The 19,197-nt window shown below is 51.0% G+C and overlaps 1 protein-coding gene across 5 annotated transcripts in view; it reads right to left on the minus strand.

Moving 5' to 3' along the window:
- Nucleotides 1-6,876: 6,876 nt before the first annotated feature.
- ZMYND11 (zinc finger MYND-type containing 11) overlaps nucleotides 6,877-19,197 on the minus strand; it is a 119,302-nt gene continuing 106,981 nt past the window's right edge. For all 5 annotated transcript variants that reach the window (XM_032881697.1, XM_032881696.1, XM_032881699.1 and 2 more), the window contains 5 exons: nucleotides 15,212-15,419; nucleotides 14,797-14,865; nucleotides 13,934-14,206; nucleotides 13,546-13,731; nucleotides 6,877-8,182 (listed from right to left, as the gene is read on the minus strand). In XM_032881697.1, the coding sequence (XP_032737588.1) occupies nucleotides 8,060-8,182; nucleotides 13,546-13,731; nucleotides 13,934-14,206; nucleotides 14,797-14,865; nucleotides 15,212-15,419 (859 nt within the window). In that variant the 3' untranslated portion in view covers nucleotides 6,877-8,059. The remainder of the gene's footprint in view (nucleotides 8,183-13,545; nucleotides 13,732-13,933; nucleotides 14,207-14,796; nucleotides 14,866-15,211; nucleotides 15,420-19,197) is intronic.

Genomic DNA, 19,197 nt, shown 5'->3' on the forward strand with positions numbered 1-19,197 from the left:
AGATCTTCCATCCGTTTAGAGTTTGTCCTTGTGTATGGAATGGTCGCATTTCATTCTTCCATATAGCTGTCCAATTTTCCCAGCACCATTTACTGCAGAGACTTTTTTCCATTGGACATTCTTTACTGCTTTGTCGAAGATTAGTTGACCATAGAGTTGAGGGTCCATTTCTGGGCTCTCTATTCTGTTCCATTGATCTATGTGTCTGTTTTTGAGCCAGTACCGTACTGTGTTGGTGATCACAGCTTTGTAATATAGCTTGAAATCAGGCAACGTGATGCCTCAAGCTTTTTTTTTTCTTTTTTGAACCAATCAGGCAATTCAGCGGCTTTTCTGGTTCTAAAATTTTTAGGATTGTTTATTCCAGCTCTTTGAAAAATGTCAATGGTATTTTGATAGTAGGCATTGAAAGTATAGATTTCTCTGGGCAGCACAGACATTTTTAACAATGTTTATTCTTCCAATCCTTGAGTATGGAATGTTTTTCCATCCTTTTACAAAAAAAGATTATTTATTTGCGAGAGAGAGAGACAGAGAGTGACAGTGACCAAGAGCAAGTGGGGAGCAGAGGGAAAGGCAGGGTCACAGCTGAGCAAGGGGTCCAACAGGGGCTCAATCCCAGGACCCCGGGGTCATGACCTGAGCCAAAGGCAGATGCTTAACCCACTGAGTCCCCCAGGCACCCCTATTTTTCTATCTTTTTGTGTTTTCTTCTATTTCTTTCATACGTCTTCTGTGGTTTCTAGAGTATAGATCTTTTACCTCTTTGGTTGGGTTGATTACTGGATATCTTATGGGTTTTGGTGCTGTTGTAAATGGGATTGATTCCCTAATTTCTCTTTCTACAGTGGCATTGTTAGTGTATAGAAAACCAACAGATTTCTGTGCACTGATTTTATATCCTGCCGCATTACTGAATTGCTCTGAGTTCTAGTAATTTGGGCGTGGAGTCCTTTGGGTTTTCCATATAAAGTGTCATGTCATCTGTGAAGAGGCAGTTTGACTTCTTTGCTGATTCAGATGCATTTTATTTCTTTTTGTTGTCTGACTGCTGAGGCTAGGACTTCTAGTCCTATGCTAAACAATAACGGTGGCAGTGGGCATCCCTGTCGTGTTCCTGATCTTAAGGGAAAAGCTTGCAGCTTTCCCCATTGAGAGCGATAGTCTCTGTGGGCTTTTCATAGATGGTTTTTATGATATTGAGGAATGTTCCCTCTATCCCTGCATTCTGAAGAGTCTTAATCAGGAAAGGATGTTGTACCTTCATTGTCTCTTGTTACCATTTTTTACCCAAGGTCCCTTTTGTGTGATGAAAGCCTACCTATTCCTGCTTTCTTTTGTGTCACTTTCCATCCCTTCACTTTGAGCACGTGTGTGCCTCAAACCCGAGGTCGGTTCTCCCGGGACAGCTCGTGCTTTATCCATTCGGCTGCTTTGTAGTTTTCGGCGGGTCGGTTCACTCCGCACTCAGAGTGGCCGTGTGTACTAAGGTTCACAGTGGCATCTTACTGTCTTCGCGTTGTTTTGTACTTCCACGGTTTCTTTTTCACTGGCTTTGCCTACCTTTGTCAACGTGATTTTCTCCTGTTTCCTTTTCTTTACCGCATCTCCTGTCTTTACATCTTTACAGCATCTACTGTCAGGTCTTGCTTTGTGGTAACCGGAGGCTCACGTAAGGCATCTCCTGGAGAAAGCAGTCTGCTTTCAGCTGACGCTGCTGTGATCGGATACAAAAGCTTCACGTTACTCTTCCCTGTAAATTACTTTGTCATTACCTCTTTTTATAGTATGTATCCAGTAACAAATTACAGTAACTGTAATTAGTTTTACTATGCCTTTCCTTTTGCCTTTTATTATAAATGGCTAACACAGCATCCTATTACAGAATTAGAGGGTTTTTTTTTTTTTTTAGGTCTGTGTATTTTCTTATATTTTTATGTCGTAAGTTGTGTCTCTTCACTTCAGCTCGAAGAAATCCTTTCAGCATTTCTTGGAAGGCGGGTCTAGTGGGGACGAATGCTTTCTGCTTCTGTTCGGGGGGACCTTTATTTCTCTTTCATATCTGAAGGGTGACTTTGCCACACAGAATTCTAGGCCAGCAGGTTTTCTTTCAACACCTTGTGTCATCACACTCTCTCCTTTCTGGCCTATAGGGTTTCTGTTGAGATGTCCACTGAGCGCCTACAAACGGTTCCTTTCTGGGTGATAATCTTTTTTGTCCCCCTTAGCTGCTTTTAGAATTCTTTCTTTATGTTACATTTTTGACAGTTTCATTATAGTGTGTCTTAAAAATGTTCTTTTTGCAAGGAGGTATTAGGGTGATCTATTACCCTCATGAACTCGGATGTCCAGTGGGCTCCCTGGGTTGGGGAAGTTGTCCGCCATCATAACTTCAGATACGTTTCCTGCCCCTTTCTCCCTTCTTCTAGAACCCCACTTCTAATATTTGTTCTTCTGACTGGATCCCAGAGTGCACGTGGGTTTTCTTCGGTCTTTTTCATTGTTTTGCTCTGCACTGACTGGGTTGAACATCCCAGGCCCGGACTCGTTCATTCTTCTGTTTGTGCTGCTGAAGATGAGCCTCTATTGTCTTTTTCGTTTCATGGGTGGTTTTCAGTGCCACGATTTCTGCTTGGTTCTTTTTTGGTGATTTTTATCTCCTTGGTAAATATCTTATTTTGAACTTGTGTTTTTTTTTTTTCATTGAATTGTTTTCCTGTAGCTCTTTGAATTTCTTCAAAATAGCTACTTTTTAATTCTTTATTACCTAGGTCGCAAAATTCATGCTTTTAAGCTTGGTTACCAGGGAATTATCTTTTGATGGTAATGTTTCCTGGATTTTTTTCATGTTCCTTGTTATCTTTTGCACTGTTGTTCTTGCATTTAAAGAAGCAGACACCTCCTTTGGTCTTCGCCAGTCACCTTCAGTATTCTAGCTGCGGCTCTTACTAACTGGCTCACCTCTGCCTTTGGATGGGACCCTCTTTTAGTCTTCTTGTTCCCGGTGGCAGAATTCTTAAGCTTATGTCTTCTGTGGTTCTTAAAATTTGGTTGACTGGCTACTGGAAACCTCTCTCCTGTCTTCCCAAAGGTAGTGCCATGTTTGTGGTTTCTCCCTTGTCCCTGATCCTGGGTCTTTTCTGATCTCAGAGCCTGCTGTGACCGCTGTACCAGAAGCAAAGGAGCAGCTGTGGAGCTGGGGTTGTGTGGGTTCTGCTCCGGGGCACTGGGGGGGGTGTCCTGACCTGGTGTGGAGGCAGCAGGAGTGGGGGCTCTTGGAGGTTGCTGGTGGACCCATTCCTGAGCACGGTCGTCAGGAGCTCTGTCTGCTCGCCGGCCTCCAGTACCTGTCTCCGCGTCTGTCCTCCTCTCCTCCTCCTGCCAGCCACGGAGGTCCCACTTGGGGACCTCTTGGGCGGTCTCCTGGCCACCTTGCCACACAGAGGTCACTGCAGCCGCCATCAGGCCTGCCTGGTCTTTCCTTGCACGTGCAAAGCAGAGAACCAAACCGCTTTCAGGGTTCCCGGATTTCTGTGGGGTCTCTCTTTTCTGTGGGTATCTGCTCAGGCCAACACTCTCCGGGTGTTTTGGGGAATGTGGCGAGCAGGGATGGGGCTGGTTCTTGGCTGCATTGGCTGCACAGCCCACGGGAAGGTGTGTCCGCCTGTTGCATAACACACAGGTGGACTGGCCTCTTCTGGGTCCTGGGCATGTGCTGCTTGACCCCATAGCAAGCAGACGGGCACTCTGGTTGCTGGATAAAGGTCGGGTTCGATGGGGACCATCTTACCCTCATAAGGTTGAGGCAGTCTAGTGCGCTCTTCTTGTCCTGAACGGAACTTCCCCCATGTTTTTCTTTTCCCCGTTCATTAACCAGCCTCTCGAGCGGTGTTCTCTGACCATCTCGCACCAGCCCCTCTTCTGTAGTCACCTTCGCTAGTCTTTGGCGCCACGAGTGGCCCCTCCTCCAGTCCTTCGGCTTCCTTAACCACGGCGGATCCTGTTACTCTCCATGACCCTTAACCCTGTAGGCCTCTTTAGCAGAGTTTTTTTCCTAACTCTTCCTGATTTAAGTCATACGCACTGTAAAAGTAAAAAGGAGAAAAAGGAGTCATCCCCAAATCGATACTGGGTCTTCTGGAATGCCTTTCTTGCTAGCTACCTCCTGCTCACTTTTCAGAGTTCAGCTTGTAGATCAGACTTGTTGGCCTTCCCTAGTTCTCCTTTCTACACTCTGTGCTTTCTCTATACCTATCATCTTGTACTTTTTCCTCACTCATGTAAGTCTGGTTTGTAAGCAGATGTTGGACATAGCTGATACCTTCACTAGATCATCAACCGTATGGGGACAGGTAATGTCTGTCCTACTCGTGACTGTATCCCCGGCATCTGTCTTCTGAACTCCCGCGGTGTCCTTCCTGCACCTCCAGTGACACTCGGCCCTGTTCCTGGAAGACCGGGCCTGTTGTCATTGCAAGACTTACACGAAGCCACTCACAGCCCTCAAGGGGCTGATGCTAGCAACACGGTTCTCCACTCTGAGCAGCTCAGGGCCTCTGCTTTCCCTCCAGTGGGAGATGAAGACGTTGGACTGGATCCAGGTTTTCGCTCTGTCATAGCAGTCCGTAGGCCTCGGGATCCCTGGCCGGGGCTGCCCAATTGAAACGTCACGCTCTATACCTCAGACTCTGAAACAGGAGCCTCCCCTCAGCTCAAACTCTGGCAGGAACGGATGGTTTCCTTGTCAGCTGCCAGGTGTGGGCCAGGCGCTCGCGCATCCGTGGGCATAGTCAGCCGTGGCCTCCGGAAAGGGAGGGACGCAGCATCACCTGCTCAAAGGTCTTCGAGACAGTTGCCAGCCACACGTGAAGGAAACATGCCGGTCCAGAAGGAGATGGCTGAAAGCCTAAAACTGGCAACTGGATTTTGAAGACTTACTGCAAACAAGCATGATAAATAGCTGATTAATTGATATATTATTGAAATATTCTGGACACATTAGATTAAGAGGTATACGTTGAATGTCACCTACTCCTTCTAATACGGTGACTAGGAAATTTAAAATTACTTGCGTGCCCGCACTGAAGGGGCTCATCTGACAGCATTCTGTGCATTTAGCACGGTTCACCCTCCGGCACCCTGCCTTGCTGGCCAACGGTATCCGCATCACTCGGAAGATTGAGAAATGGCAGAGCACCAGCTCCTCTGACCCCAGACGTCCCAGCTCAGACACTGCATTTTAGTTGGATTCCCAGGTGATCCGCATACATGAGTCTGAGAAGGTCTGATTTAAGTCACAGTCACAAGACCCCCATGGCCTCCCTGCCCAAGCCCCTGGATCAGGGATTTTAGTACATACTCTGGGATGATTTTACACCTGAGGGACCTCGAGGGACCTGGACCCTTCTAGGGTGTGGGGAGCCTGTAGATGGGCCGGAGGAATCTGTAAAATACTAAAATTTTATGCAGCTTATTTTGTGAACATAGGTGGCTTTTCATGGAAGAACAGCTGTGTCGCCAACACTAGGGAAGTGCTGAGCAGGGCAGAAGCTGGGGGTGAGCCCAGCAGTGTCCCAGCGAGCTCGCCTGCGATCCTGACGTTCAAAGTCGAGAACCATGCGCCAAGGCATGGATGAGGGCTAAGCCATGCACTGCCTGACGGTCTGGAGGGTGACGCCGGCCTTTGCAGGTATCGGTGTCACGGGATGGATTTGATACAAGATGTGGTCCGTGTTCAGCCTAGCATAAGGGGTAAGAAAATGGGTTTTGAAGTCAGACCTAAATTTTTCAAGAAACAACGAAAGTACTTTCAGTGTTTCTCAGGACTGATGAAAGCTTAAATGTTTAAGTGAACGATGAAGACCTGCCTCCACGGAGAGCCAGTCGCCCACGGGTAAGCTACAGCGCGGGGTCACCACGGGACCCGGCTGTGTTTGCTGGTTTCACCCGTTCCCCTCTAGCAAACCAATTTATTAAAGTCAGTTTTTTTAAATACATTTATTAACCAATGTTAACACATTAAATGAATCTATATATTGCTAGTCAGAGCAGCTTACAAAATGCCAGAATGCATCGTAGAACTGGACAGCCACAATGAGTAATTACAATGTGCGTAGTGGCTAAGCTCAACACCTTGATATAGCTTTATGATTCGCAGAAAATTTTTATAATGATTCCTAAAACAGTTGTAATTTTACCTAAAACTTTTACAAAACCAGGCCACAATCTTTTTTTAATTTTGTTTTTTCTTTTTTTTTTAAACACACAGTTTTCACACTGTAGTAACTTGGAAATGTGCAACCGTGTCAACGGAGACAAAAAAAGCCAAAGGAACACGAATCTTACTTTCATGCAGCTATCAGTTAAATAGTACATACTCTGGAATGATTTTACACCAAAAATATTTCCACAATAACTTGCTCTCATAGGGGTGGATCGAAGTTTTAAAACTTGAAAAACAATCAGAGAAGGTAAGCGTTCTCGGTTACAAGGTGTCAGTCAGACCGTGGCCCCCGGTGACGCTGACAGCCGCACAGCGATGGGGGGACGAGACGCTGCTGGACAGCAGCTTGTCGACTGACTCGCCTTGGCGCCCGGACAGCATCAGGCCCGGATGGAGGGTTATTTCACAGAAGACTTCGTTACTTTTCCATCTTTAGAGTGACCCTGACAAACCTGGAGAAAACTTTTTAAAAGGTTTTCCTCCTGATTCTTTCACTTGCATGGTGTGTAATTGCTTTAATAAATATCAAAGGACTAAATAAATATTTACAAATTATTTCTCTAACCTTTAAAAATAACTAAATGATAAATGGGAATTTGACTTCGTCTAAGATCAGTCATTGAAAAAACAAACGGTGAGATTTTTCTTTTAAAAAAAAGTAATTTAAGTTTTCCTGGCTGAATTTTATATATCTATGTATAAAAAAATCCTTATTCAACTATCGATCCATTCCTATTGGTAATGCTTCTTAATCCAGACATTCCGCAAAATACAGACTTTTTACAAATCACGGCATCTTTAATACAAGAAAATTAACATGCATTATTCTTCATTCTGTGTACAGTGATGGAGTTCATTAGTGGGCAGTGACCCATTACTACAAACATAACGGCCTCTGTGAAACGTAAGTGCTTTCTTTCCCTTCAGCATTAATTTACAATGTACGCAGTGACACCAGATAACAGGCAATCAGATGATACCTGGGGAGGGAAGGGAAGCATTAAAGAAATTTGTATGCCTCATCTGTAATTCCATGGGTGGAGAAAGGTAGTTTTTGGCTTTTTATTTTTTGTTTATCTTGTTACAAGCACTCATGTTAGGACAAAGATGAAATGTGCAAACTTTAAAATTTAAATATTCATTTTCTCTAAGATCCAGCTCAGTAAAAGATTACCCCAGTTCCCTGCAATTTTAAACTACAAGATCAAAGCTAATAATTTGTTATAAAAGTTATATATTGAAAAGAAATAATGAAAAACACAATTGGGAAATATTTAAGAAAAAATACGCAGGACTAGCACCTGCCGTGTCAACCCTGTTCCCTAAATTCAATCATATACCCACTGGCATAACCAACAGATAATGCCTTTAAACAGTAAATTAAGCTGAACAAAACCAGCTCAACAAGGCTAAGAAATAAATTTCACATCAAGGTAGTATGTTTTATTTCTGAAACAGTTCTGTAGTTCTTACATTCAGATCTATTTTAAATGTGTCTCTGTTAAACTCGCTTGTATTCACCTGTTGTTTTTTAAAGGTCTGTTGTTTAAAGGTTAAAATCTCTGTAAAACCTAAAAATGTTTTAAAATTTGCTGAAAATGCAACAAATTCTCAATTAAAATTTATTTAAAATAATACCCTCCACTGATGTTACTTTGACCCCCTGAAAAACTCCGGAGGAGCATTAACAAAAGATTTAAACTACTGTGCAAAATTTCTTCACGAAAAGTGTTTAAAGGCTGGTGCAAAATGGGAAGCAAATTCTAAACAATTTTGGCTTCTTGGAAACAAAAACCGCTGTGTCTGCGGAGACGCGCCGGCCCGGGACGCCCGCCTTCATCTCTTCCGACGGCAGGTGCGTTTGTGCTCCGCGTGCCAGTGCTCCTGCTGGCACTTGATGGAGCAGTAGGACGTGTTCCAGCAGCAGTGGTACATGGCCTCCTCCTCACAGTTGTAGCACTGCAGGGAGAAAGCAGGGCCCTGGTTAGACCGGCAGGCCTCGGAGGCGCTGCTCGCACACACCGGCGGGGCTCGACCTCCAAGCACCACCCACGAGGAGACCCGTGTGTGGTGCGCAGCGGGCCGGACAGCAGGCGACGCGGAGGCCGCGGCGTTGGGTCCGTCCCCGGCTAGCGTGGGCCTCCCTGGCACACGAACTCCTCACCTCTAGTGCTCGCGGCCAGCAGCGGACAGATCTAGAGAGAGTTCCGGAAGGACGGGAGGGCGGGAAGCACCAGGCATCTCGCCCCGCGTGGGCAACTGCATCACTAGAGTCTGTCTCCAGGAACTATTTTGGAGAACTAGAGTCTACTGCAGGCTTCCAAGCTCCGGGGGAAGTTGAGGACAGTAAATTCTGATGAATTTTGGCCCATCTGGGCTCTTAGCACAGTAGCAAGTGCATCCCACCGCCAGCTGCACATAAGCGGCGGCTCAGGAAAGACCTGACAAGGCCTCGGTTTACGCCTCAGACTGAGTCTCGGCACAAAGAGCCTACGACAAAAATGGGCAAACCCGAAAAGGGGGAGAAAACGAGTGCTAGAGTTACCCCACAATTAGACTCAAACGTCCAGTGTTCAGCCCCACAAAAAAATGAAATAGTAATATTCAAAGAAAAATAAAACTGTCCCTGAAAAGGGCCCAACAGCAGAGGTTATTAAAGACCTTTAATAGCGGTTTTAAAGATGCTCAAAGAACTAGAGAGAGATGTGGAGAAAGTTAATGACGTGTGAACACAGTGGAAATTCCATTAAAAAGAAACCAGAAAGAAAATCTGGACCTGGGAAGTCCATTGGCTGAACACTGGTCCTCTGCAGGCAAATCTGAGCAGCAGACAGGACGGGAGAAAAGTGAGCAGAACCTGAGGGACTGCGGGACACTGTCCATTGTGCCCGGATACATGATCTGGGACTGTCACAGAAGGACAGAGGACAGGGTAGAGATCATGCGAGGAGATAACGGCTGTAAACCTGTCAATCTGAGAGGAGATGTGAACACAAACACCGAAGACGCTCAAGGAACTCCACGTCAGAGTCAACGAGACACACATCTAGACACGTTATCTCCCAACTTCCGAAAGCCCAGGTTAACAGAAATCCTGGAAGCCTACAAGGGAAACAGTCATGCACAGAAGATCATCTGTGTCACCGCCAACCTTGTCATCAGAAACTCCAGAAGCAGAAGGCAGGTACCGTCGATGCAAAATCTGAGATTCAGCAGAACTGTCCTTCTAAACGTGATGGATAAATTCTGAAATTCCCAGATACCCCAAAGCTGAGGGACCCTGTGACTTGTCCTGTAAGAAATGCTCGGGGGAGCCGTGCATGGAGAAGCACTTGAACACCAGCCAGCACCTCCGAGTTGTGAAGAGAAACACTAAAGATTCCGGCAGAGACGAAACCGAGAGAGAGAACCTGGGAAATCCAATGTTGGCGTTTGGTCAATGTTCTTGATCTTTTCACTAAATGGACTGAGAGGACTCAAATTACTAACATCGGAAATGAAAGTGGGGACCTTATGATTGATTCTACAGAAATACAAAGGAGTTTAAGAAAGTACTATTAACTATTCCACATTTGAAAACTGAAGAAACTAGATAATGGACAAATTCCCAGAAGAATAAAACGTACCAAGACTAACTCAAAGAAATTTAAGCACATTGAATGACTAATAAAAATCTCAATAAAAAGAGCCCTAGACTTGCTAGTTACTCTAGTAAATTCCAGCATATAGTTAAACAAGGACTAACAGCAATCCTTCCCAAACTCTCCCCAAACGCTGTAGTATAGGAAACGCTTCCTACCTCATCCTGTGAGTCCAGCATAACCCGACAAAATGCAACACACCCTTCGTGATAAAAACCACTCAACGAAATAGGAACAGAAGGAAACAGCTGCATACAAAGAACCCGGAGCAAACATCACACTCAGTGAAAACCTGGAAGTTTTTCCTTTAAAATCAGGAACGAGGCAAGAACCCACTTTTGCCACTTGTATTGAGCAAAGAATAAAATACGTAGGAACGACCTTGGCCACGGAGGGGGAAAGCCTGCACTACGACCACCACCAGACACTGCTAAAGGAACTCCAGACACAGACAAACGGAAACCCGCCCCGCGTTCATGGGCCGGAGGACGTCCTGTCGCTACAACGTCAACGGGACCGACGCCATCCACGCGTCCAGTGCCCTCCCTATCAGAAGCACTACGACACCGCTTTCAGATGCAGAAAACCCATCCCGAAAGTCGTGTGGACTCTCCACGGACCCAAAGAGCCAAAATGACCCCGAAGAAGAACCGGGAGGACTCACACTTCCTCCTTCCAAACCGACCGCACAAAACTGCAGTAACCAAACCGCGTGCTGTTGGCACAGAGACAGACAGACGAGGGGAGGGGGACAGACAGCCCAGGAAGAAACCTTCACGAGACAGCGGAAGGACTGCTGACAACGATGCCAAGACCCCTCGACGGGGAACCCACAGCGTCTTCACCAGACTGAGCTGGGAAAACTGCACGTCCACGGGGGGGGGGGCGGGGGGGGGGGCGGCCGGACCCCGACCCAAGAGCACACACACCGCTTAATTCAAAATGGATCAAAGACCTCGACGTAAGGCCCAAAATGATAAAACGCTCGAAGAGACGTAGGCCAGAAGCTTCGTGACACTGGATTCGGCAATGGTTTCTTGGATGTGACTGAAGGCACAGACCACCAAAGGAAAAACAAAGCTTTCCTGCAATCTTACTGTAATTTCAGTAAAGTCAGAAACAGCTGAAATGAGTCCCAAGTTTGAATCTTGGGTGTGTGCCAATGACTCCTGTGAGTTTGGGCCAAGTTTTTAAACTTCTACCTTATTCCTCATCTGTAGCTAGTATTTCCAGCAGCACCCTCCTCTCTGTCGAGGACCCTGACAGGTTCTTACGCGGACCCGTCTCGAGGGTAACCATCCCACTGTTTCTCAGCTGTCGCTCATCTTAACATCCGTTTTCCGGCATCTGTCAACCTGTGAACTTTTTGATCTAAGATGTGATTATAACAATAGTTTATGCTGGAAATGACAGGATGGACAGAACGTCCGTAGGGACTCTGTGTAATCTCATAAGCGTCAAATTCCTCATCAGAAACAGCGGGGAAATCAAAAGCAGTTTGCTACTGGCATAAAAACAGATGCACAGAGGAAGGGAACAGAGCAGAGCCCAGAAGTAAATCCACACCAACACGGTCAGCTAATTTACAACAGAGGGGCCAACAACACAGAGTGTGGAAAAGGCAGGCTCTTCAGTAAGGGGCAGTGGGAAAACCGGACAGCCTCATGCGACAGAATGAAACCAGACCACTTTTGTAGCCCAAACACCAGTTAACTCAAAATGGACTAAATGAACTGAAATGGAATGCAAGACCTGAGAGCTTAAACTTCTAGAAGAAAATAGGCAGTAAATTCCTTGACATCGGTCTTGGCAATGATTTTCTGGATTTGACACCAAAAGCAAAAGCAACAAAAGCAAAAAAATACAAATGGGACGACATCAAACTAATAGTTTCTGCACAGGAAAGGCAATAATAAAATGGAAAGGCGGCCCACATAATGGGACAAAATATCTGTCAATCTTGCATCTGATGTATGTGGTTCACGTCCCAAATAAACGATTCCTACAACTCAATAGAAAAAACCTGATTTTATAAGTGTGCAAAGGGCCCGCACGGATCTGTCCCCAGAGCAGACCGCCAGAATCACGAAGGACGCTCAGCATCACTGACCAGCGCTGCAGGGATCGCGCACACCTGTTGGAACGGCTAAAACCCACGGCACAGGAAATGAGGGATGTGGCGAGGATGCGGACAGAGGGCAGCCCCCGTGCACTGCTGCTGGGAAGGCGAGCTGGGGCAGCCGCTCTGGACGACAGTGTGGAGGGTCCTCAGAAAGCTGAAAATGAAGCCGCCCTATGATCCAGCGATCCCACTGCTGGTGTCTGCCCAAAGGAAGCAGAATCAGGACACGGAAACGATACCGGCAGCCCCGCGTTCCCTGCGGCGTGTTCACCAGAGCACACGGCCAAGCGTCTGTGAGCGGTGGGCGGACGGGGAAGATGCGGAGCAGACACTCGCGGGAGGAGACAGAAACCCCGCTGTGGCCACGCGGAGGGCGATGGGGAGGGCGGTGAGCGCGGTGAGCACCAGGAAGAAAGCAGCCAGCGCGGCTCGGGCGGCCTCACGGCGGGGAAAGGCTACCCCGCAGCAGCTCCTGCCCCGTCACAGCCTCCTCTGCCTGTTTCCTTGAGTCTTCAATAAACCTACAGGGGTTTCCTCCTGTAAGTCTAGCGCCCACTCTCTGGCTTTCTCTGGTTGTTGCCGGAGGACAGAAATACAGACGCCGCGCTGGGGCTGTGTGCCGGAGACGATCTCGAGCACACGGTTTCCGTACTCATCTGCTTTTCCTACAAGTTCTGAACTTCCCTTTCTTTATCACAGTGTTTACAACGCTCACTTTCCTGAGCGAACTTTCACTGGAGAAGGAGAGACCCACTTCAGAAACCGTCGTCGCGATCCCGTGAACAATCACGAGACGTCTTACCGTACTTCATCAACACCAAGGAACCAAATTATGAGTTTTGGGGAACGTTTTCCCCAGCAGTTAGCTGAGATGGGGGGACAGGTGTGCTCAGAGCTCCCAGTCTAGGGGAAGAGTCACAAACACAACACCAAGAAAAAGGAACCATGTGTCAGATTCTAAGAGGAGTTGGACCCAGTGACTGTCCCCTACAGAAATCAAGTCGAGGGACAAGAACTTGGTGTGTAAATGTCATGCAGCAAAACCAAACTCGTGCTGTCGTGATGCAGGCACTAAGCGTGTCAGGACTGGGCCATCACTGGCAGGAGTCAGCGGGCAGACGTCAGGGCACGGGCCGTGCAGGGACAACCAGGTCCCACCCGGACGTCAGGGCACGGGCCGTGCAGGGACAACCAGGTCCCACCCGGACGTCAGGGCACGGACCATGTGCAGGGACAGCTAGGTCCCACCCGGACGTCAGGGCACCGGCTGCGCAGGGACGACGAAGTCCCACCTCGCAGACACGTGAGCACGTCCTGAAGGCTGCTGTCCGCAGCCTGCGATCCTGTCAACACTCGCAAGGTGGACGCGCACACAGAGGAGACGACTCCCAGTAAAAACGTAAACCTTCCTCACGGCCGACGGTCTGACCTTCCATCTCATGCCGGGATGAACCCCCCGGCCGCACAAGGTCTGCCTGAGCGGGTTTCCCCACAGCATTCCCGCGTCCGCACGCGGGGCACGTTCACGACGCAGACCGCGAGGCCACGCGGCTGCTTACCCACTGCTTCTTCTTGGTCTGCGAAATGAGCTGTTTGTGCTGCGTCGCCAGCTTCTTGATCTCCTCCACAAACTCCTCCTTACACTTTTCCTTCACCTGCTTACATTTCCTGTCCATCTCGCCCTGCATATTGGCCACCGCTTTATTGACCGCCTGTCGCTTCTCTTCCTCCATTTCGGAGCGCAGCTGCAACGAGAGCGGCAGCCCGTGACCGGCCCGCCCGCCAAGAGCCCGCGCCCAGGGTCTGCGGAGCCGGTGGTCCTCCCGCCCTGCTCCCAGGCGCCCGGGGGCACGCAGGGTCCCAGGACCGCGTCCCCACGCTCCCCCCGGGAGGGGCTGCCCCCGGGAGAGGGCTCCGGTCGCGCGCAGCCCACGGAGGCCGCTTTACCTTCTCCAGAGCTTCCCGCACGACCCTCTCGGTCTCCCGCTTGTGGTCGGACTTCATGCGGTCCTTGAAGTCGTTGAAGATCTTGGTGTACTTGTCGTGGCACACGCTCTGGCACAGCCCGTCGCCGCTGGTCTGTGTGCTCCGGTGCAGCATACGTGGGGAGGAGGCACTTAACTTCTTGGTCTGAGTGGACACAGACACCTTTTCGACCGGCGGAGGCATCGTGGGGATCTCCTGGCTGGAACTCACGGCTTCCGTCTCCGGCTCTGGCTCCTGCAGGACAAGGACAGTGCATGTGGGACAGGCCGCTGCCCGCCAGTCCAAGAGCAAGCCCAGTCAGACCAGCACGGCGGGGAGGGGCCGTCACAGCCTCGTCATCGGGACGGTAAACTCTGCACTTTACCACGGCTAACCCAACGAAAACCCCCAGAACTTCTAAGCAATTAATAGCCAAGATAATTCCAAACAGAAACTGTAGAACTTGGTGGCAAACTCACACTATGGTCTTTTCTTCCCAGACTAAATAAAAACATCCTATAAGATATAAAGCCAGTAACAGCTCAGAGTCACTGCTACGGACTAAGTTCATTAACAGACACCCCAGAGTTCCGAACCACAGACACGTCATTCTGAGAGTCCAAGCTTGGACTCGCCCGGGTTTTGAACGCCGACGTGAGGGAGCGCTGGGGCTGGAGCAGATGCAGCCTGTGCTGTGCACAAGCGAGCTCTTCCCGGGACGCGGGCGGGCAGACAGGCTCCCTGACGCGGTGCTCGTGAGCGCCACGGGGCACACTGCCGTGACCGAGGCGTGGGACAGGTTTCCTGGGGCCGCGCGGCCCAGACGCTGCAACGCAGCCACTTACTTCCTTCTTGGGTTCCACGCTTTGATTGCGTCGTCCCTTCTTTGCTCTCGGTTCTTGTGTGACCTTCAGCTGTGGGCATGAAACAGGGACGGCCTGTTACTCCAGACAGTACGACTCCCCGGTCATGGGCCCACAGGGGAGACGCGAGTCGCCCGCTCCCGTGCGCACTCTGCTCCCTCCAACCGCGTGGCCCCCACACCCAGAGTTCCCCGGTGGGGGCGGGAATGCTGGGCCCCCGCACCGGCCGGGTTGCCGGTGCATCGGGCCCGGGGCTGCGGGCAGCCCGGCAGGGCCGACGCCTCTGGCTGAGCGCTTGGGGGTGTCTGTGCGGCAGGCAGGAGTGCCGCGAGTAGAGCAGCAGGAACGTGTGCTCGTCCCCCGCGATCGACAGGCCACCGCTCGCGGGGACCCCCACCTGCTCGTTACTGGTGGACGAGATGCTGGACTCCGCCTCCTCCTCCCCCCGGTCCTCGTTCTTGGACTTCCAGAACCTTCCCTCGCGGAGGAAGCGCTGGTGCAGCTCCAGCTCGTCACAGGCCCTCTTCCAGCCCATGCTGCGCTTCACGTGCAGCCGGTGGACATTCACGGTGATGTCCTGGATGTTCTCCGACGGGATCCAGGCCCTGCGAGGAGCACCAGAGCGCGGTTAGAAACTTCCAGAAAGCCCCTACATTCCACCCGTGCAAAGCAGGCCCCGGGGCGGCTGCACGCCCTGCGGCCGTGGGTGAGACCCGCTGTCCGAGCAGACGACGCGCGCCCGGCACCGCCTTGGCTTCCCTCAGCCAGGCCGGCGGCCGCAGCTCCCGCCCGGCGCGGAAGGCGCCCACACCGGCTCGGGCAGACGAGAGCTGCAGGCCGTGAGCCCGCACGCACCGCAGACACGACGCGAGGGCGTCCGCGCCCGGCTCCCTGCCACGTGGCGCTGCCAGCACATCTGCACTCACTTCCCGATCATCACTAACGCTGCAGCGTTCAGCCAAGGACTCGGACACGAAAATAAGCGTCTCTGAATGATGTTAATACTGACCCAAAGTTACTGGACACAAAACCATATGCAGTTCTGGGAAGAGGCTAGAACTCAGGAACAGCTTCCCGGGCGCTCACGCTGCGACTGCACTTCCCCGTGTGCCCAAAAGGCACCACACCTGCTGCAGGGCGACTGCGTCCTGAGCGTGCGAGGGAAGCCGTTACCACGGGGCAGGACCGGGCGGCCCCGGCACACGCGGAGCCTCTGTCCGGAAGGGACCGCGTCCCAGCAGAGGGGATGGCACACGTGAGACAGACGGCGGCAAGGCGCACGGGACTCTCTGGAGCCTCCAGTCCAAGTGTGCAAGTGGCACCTCGGACACACAGACCCGCGTTTCGCGTCTTCTGCGTCACTGCATGCGGGCAGCTGCCGCTGCTGGCCGGTGGCAACGGGGGACCCCGGCCCGAGGACCAAAGAGACCGAGGGAGTCACGGCACGTGGGCCTCCGCCACAAGTGCAGACTTCCGCGTTGCAGCACAAGCCCCGTGCTCTGCAGGGTCAACACGTGGTCCTCACGTCCCAGGCTGGCGGCTGGAACCGTGGGACTAGGCGGCCATGGCTGCGTCTGTCAGTGCCCTGCCCACGGCGTCCCACCTGACGGGTGCGCTCCTTTAGCACCCACCGAAGCGGACAGCAGCTACGACCCCCGGCTCTCCGACGAGCAGCGGAGGAGATCGGGCTCGTGGGACAGCAGCTGCCCCTACTCTCGAGGTCAGCAGCGCTGGTGGGGCGTGCGGTACGCACCGGCAGTCACACACGGTCACCTGCTACCAGCCGTGCTTCTGAGATCTCCGCGGCTGGCCGTGGGGACGGCCTGGTGAATCTGTGACCTAGCCCAGCAGTTCTCAACTTGAGTCACATCTGTTTACCCCCTGGACATGGTAAAATGGATTCACATCTGCTCTTAACACGAGACGTGACTGTGTGCGTGCGGCTCAGACGGAACCCCTCCGTGACTGGGAACAGCACGTTGCACTACTGAAGAGGACCGTGGGTTACGCGATGTGAGCCACAGAAAACGCCCCGCGACGTACCGTGAGTCTAACACGAGAATCTGAATTGGCGGGATCTGTGCACCTGTCGATCCTCAATGCTCTGAACCACTCACTTCCCGACGGCTCGGTGGTCTGTTGGCAAATGAGCTCGAAATCACGTGCTTCCCCTGCCTGTGACTCCCCACGGGCTCCGGCAGAGAGGCAGCCTTGGTGGCGTACCCAGACCTCGCCCGCTCCTTCTCCCTCGGGAAGGCAAGCTTGCAAATCCCGGAGCCTTCCCTCCCGGAGGAAGACCACCTGTTCGGGGTCTGGGGAGGGGCCGTGCGTCCTGTACTGAGGACACAGAAGGGACGAGTCCAAGACCATTTATCTGTGTAAGATTTTCTCTCCCACCAGAACGGACAGGACGAGCTGTCAAAAGCATTTATTGGCAGTGACGCTGGTGAGTGCGCGAACGTATTCAGGACCACTGAGATGGTCACTTAAAGTGGTCACTGTCAGAATGGCACAAATGAGAACCTGCGACCGAGGCCTTTACCAGCTGCCTCCTCTGCGTGTGTAAACTCACTGCTTCACGAGAACTGGTGATCAGTACCGCATCAGGTTCATCTTTTGATGAATCGAGTATTCTAATAAGATACAGTGTCACCTTTAAGGTACGTCCTCATCATTTAAGGGCCGTGTTGGGCACCCCGTAATGAGCAGAAAAGGAAAAGGTTCTGGATTTCCTGTGAGGCTGTGGGTCTTCAAGGGCTGAGCCGTGGATAGACACGTAACCCACAGAGTATGTTGTCAGATTGGCTGTTCTCAGCCAAGGGTCTGGGTGAGTCAGAAGTGAGATATGAATTTCCGACCATGGGGGGTTGGCACCCCCAGCGTCACTCTTGTTTGATGGCTAACTGTATTTTCCACGATCAAGTCCTCAGAGCCCCATCTGTCCAAAATTGTTTCGATTAAATCTTCCAAGAAATAACAAATTCAGGAGAAAAAAAGTCTGGCAATGTAATGTTACGTTGTAATTCTCTCTTCAGAACCCAACCAGATTAGCTCACATATTCTTTTAAAATATGATCTGCATAATATACTAAATGACAGAAAAATACCATTCATGGTTGAAGATGCGTAAGGCTGTCTGAATGTGGATGAAAAACCGGAAAAGACGCGCTAACCAGTTCGAGCATTTTACCAAACACCCGAACTCTTGGTTTTTCTACAGTATCTGACGTCACAGGGATTCCCGTGGTCACGCAGACCTTTAGGGCATCCCTGCTGCACACGACCCACCAAGCCTGGGTGACGGTGTACGAAGGTTTCACGGACCCTTTTGAGACCGGTCTTGCTGCAGCCCACGCCGCGGGTGACCGGACAACGGGTCCACGCTGGGAGGCCAGGAGCGGAGCCGGACACTGTCCTCCGGGTCCCTCCTCGCGCGCGCTGCCGGCTGCCTGTCCTGATGGCAGCCAGGACTCGCCGGGAGGGGCAGGAGAACAGCGAAACCAGCGCAGCTCACCCCCCCGCATTACTTGGGTCTCCTGCCCCGAGCGTCCGCGACGCGCACGCCCGACTGCGCTTTTGGAAATTCGCTGCGGGTTTCTTGCCACGAAACCTGCCTTTTTGGCTTGTTCAGTTATTTCTTTTCAATTTTTTAAATTCTTTATTTAAATTCCAGTAAACTCTTGCCACTGAACCTCTATTTAAATGAAATGAAGACGACGGAGAAGAACGCTGTCCCTTGCCGTGTGGCTTCCCACAGTGGTGACAACGGCGCAAAGCCTACGGGTCAGGCCCACAGACGGCCCTGAGGCCCGCAAAGGCCTTCGGACCATGTCACGGATGTGGCGCCTTCTCTGCAGCTGCGTGCGGAGAACGCTGGCAGTACCCCGTCAGCCCTGCTAGTGACAGTGTAGAGGACTTCAGTCCTCGACACATGCTGAGGCCTTAACCTCCCAGTGAAGGAAGCGGCTATGATTTCGTAGTGGAGTTCACAGTCTTTGTATGAAATAATGTGCAAAATGAAGTTTACAGTAACAAAAACCGTTCTCACTGTGGGGACCCATGTGTTCTTGCATGACAAAAGGCCAACACTTAGGCTTTGGTATACGCATCTCCCTTGCAACAGGAGCCTGAACGTCTAACTTGGAAACAAGGTCTGGGAGTGACATGTCTGTAATTCGAACACAGCTTCCTGGATCACAGCGTCCACACAGCCCCCGGCTCCCAAGTCATCAACTTCTGTGTGTGGCTCTGAACGGAGCCTGGGGAAGAGGACGGACACCACGTCCTGTCATCCCAAACCAGGGAGCGGCTGTGCTCTAGGCGTCCTCCCAAACCCCTGCCTCACCCTGTCCCACCACGTCAGGCACAAGCCACTACCATTTC

The sequence above is a fragment of the Lontra canadensis genome, unplaced genomic scaffold, assembly GCF_010015895.1.
Source record: "Lontra canadensis isolate GAN:19392208 unplaced genomic scaffold, GSC_riverotter_1.0 scaffold76, whole genome shotgun sequence".
In the NCBI taxonomy this organism is placed as follows: Eukaryota; Metazoa; Chordata; class Mammalia; order Carnivora; family Mustelidae; genus Lontra; species Lontra canadensis.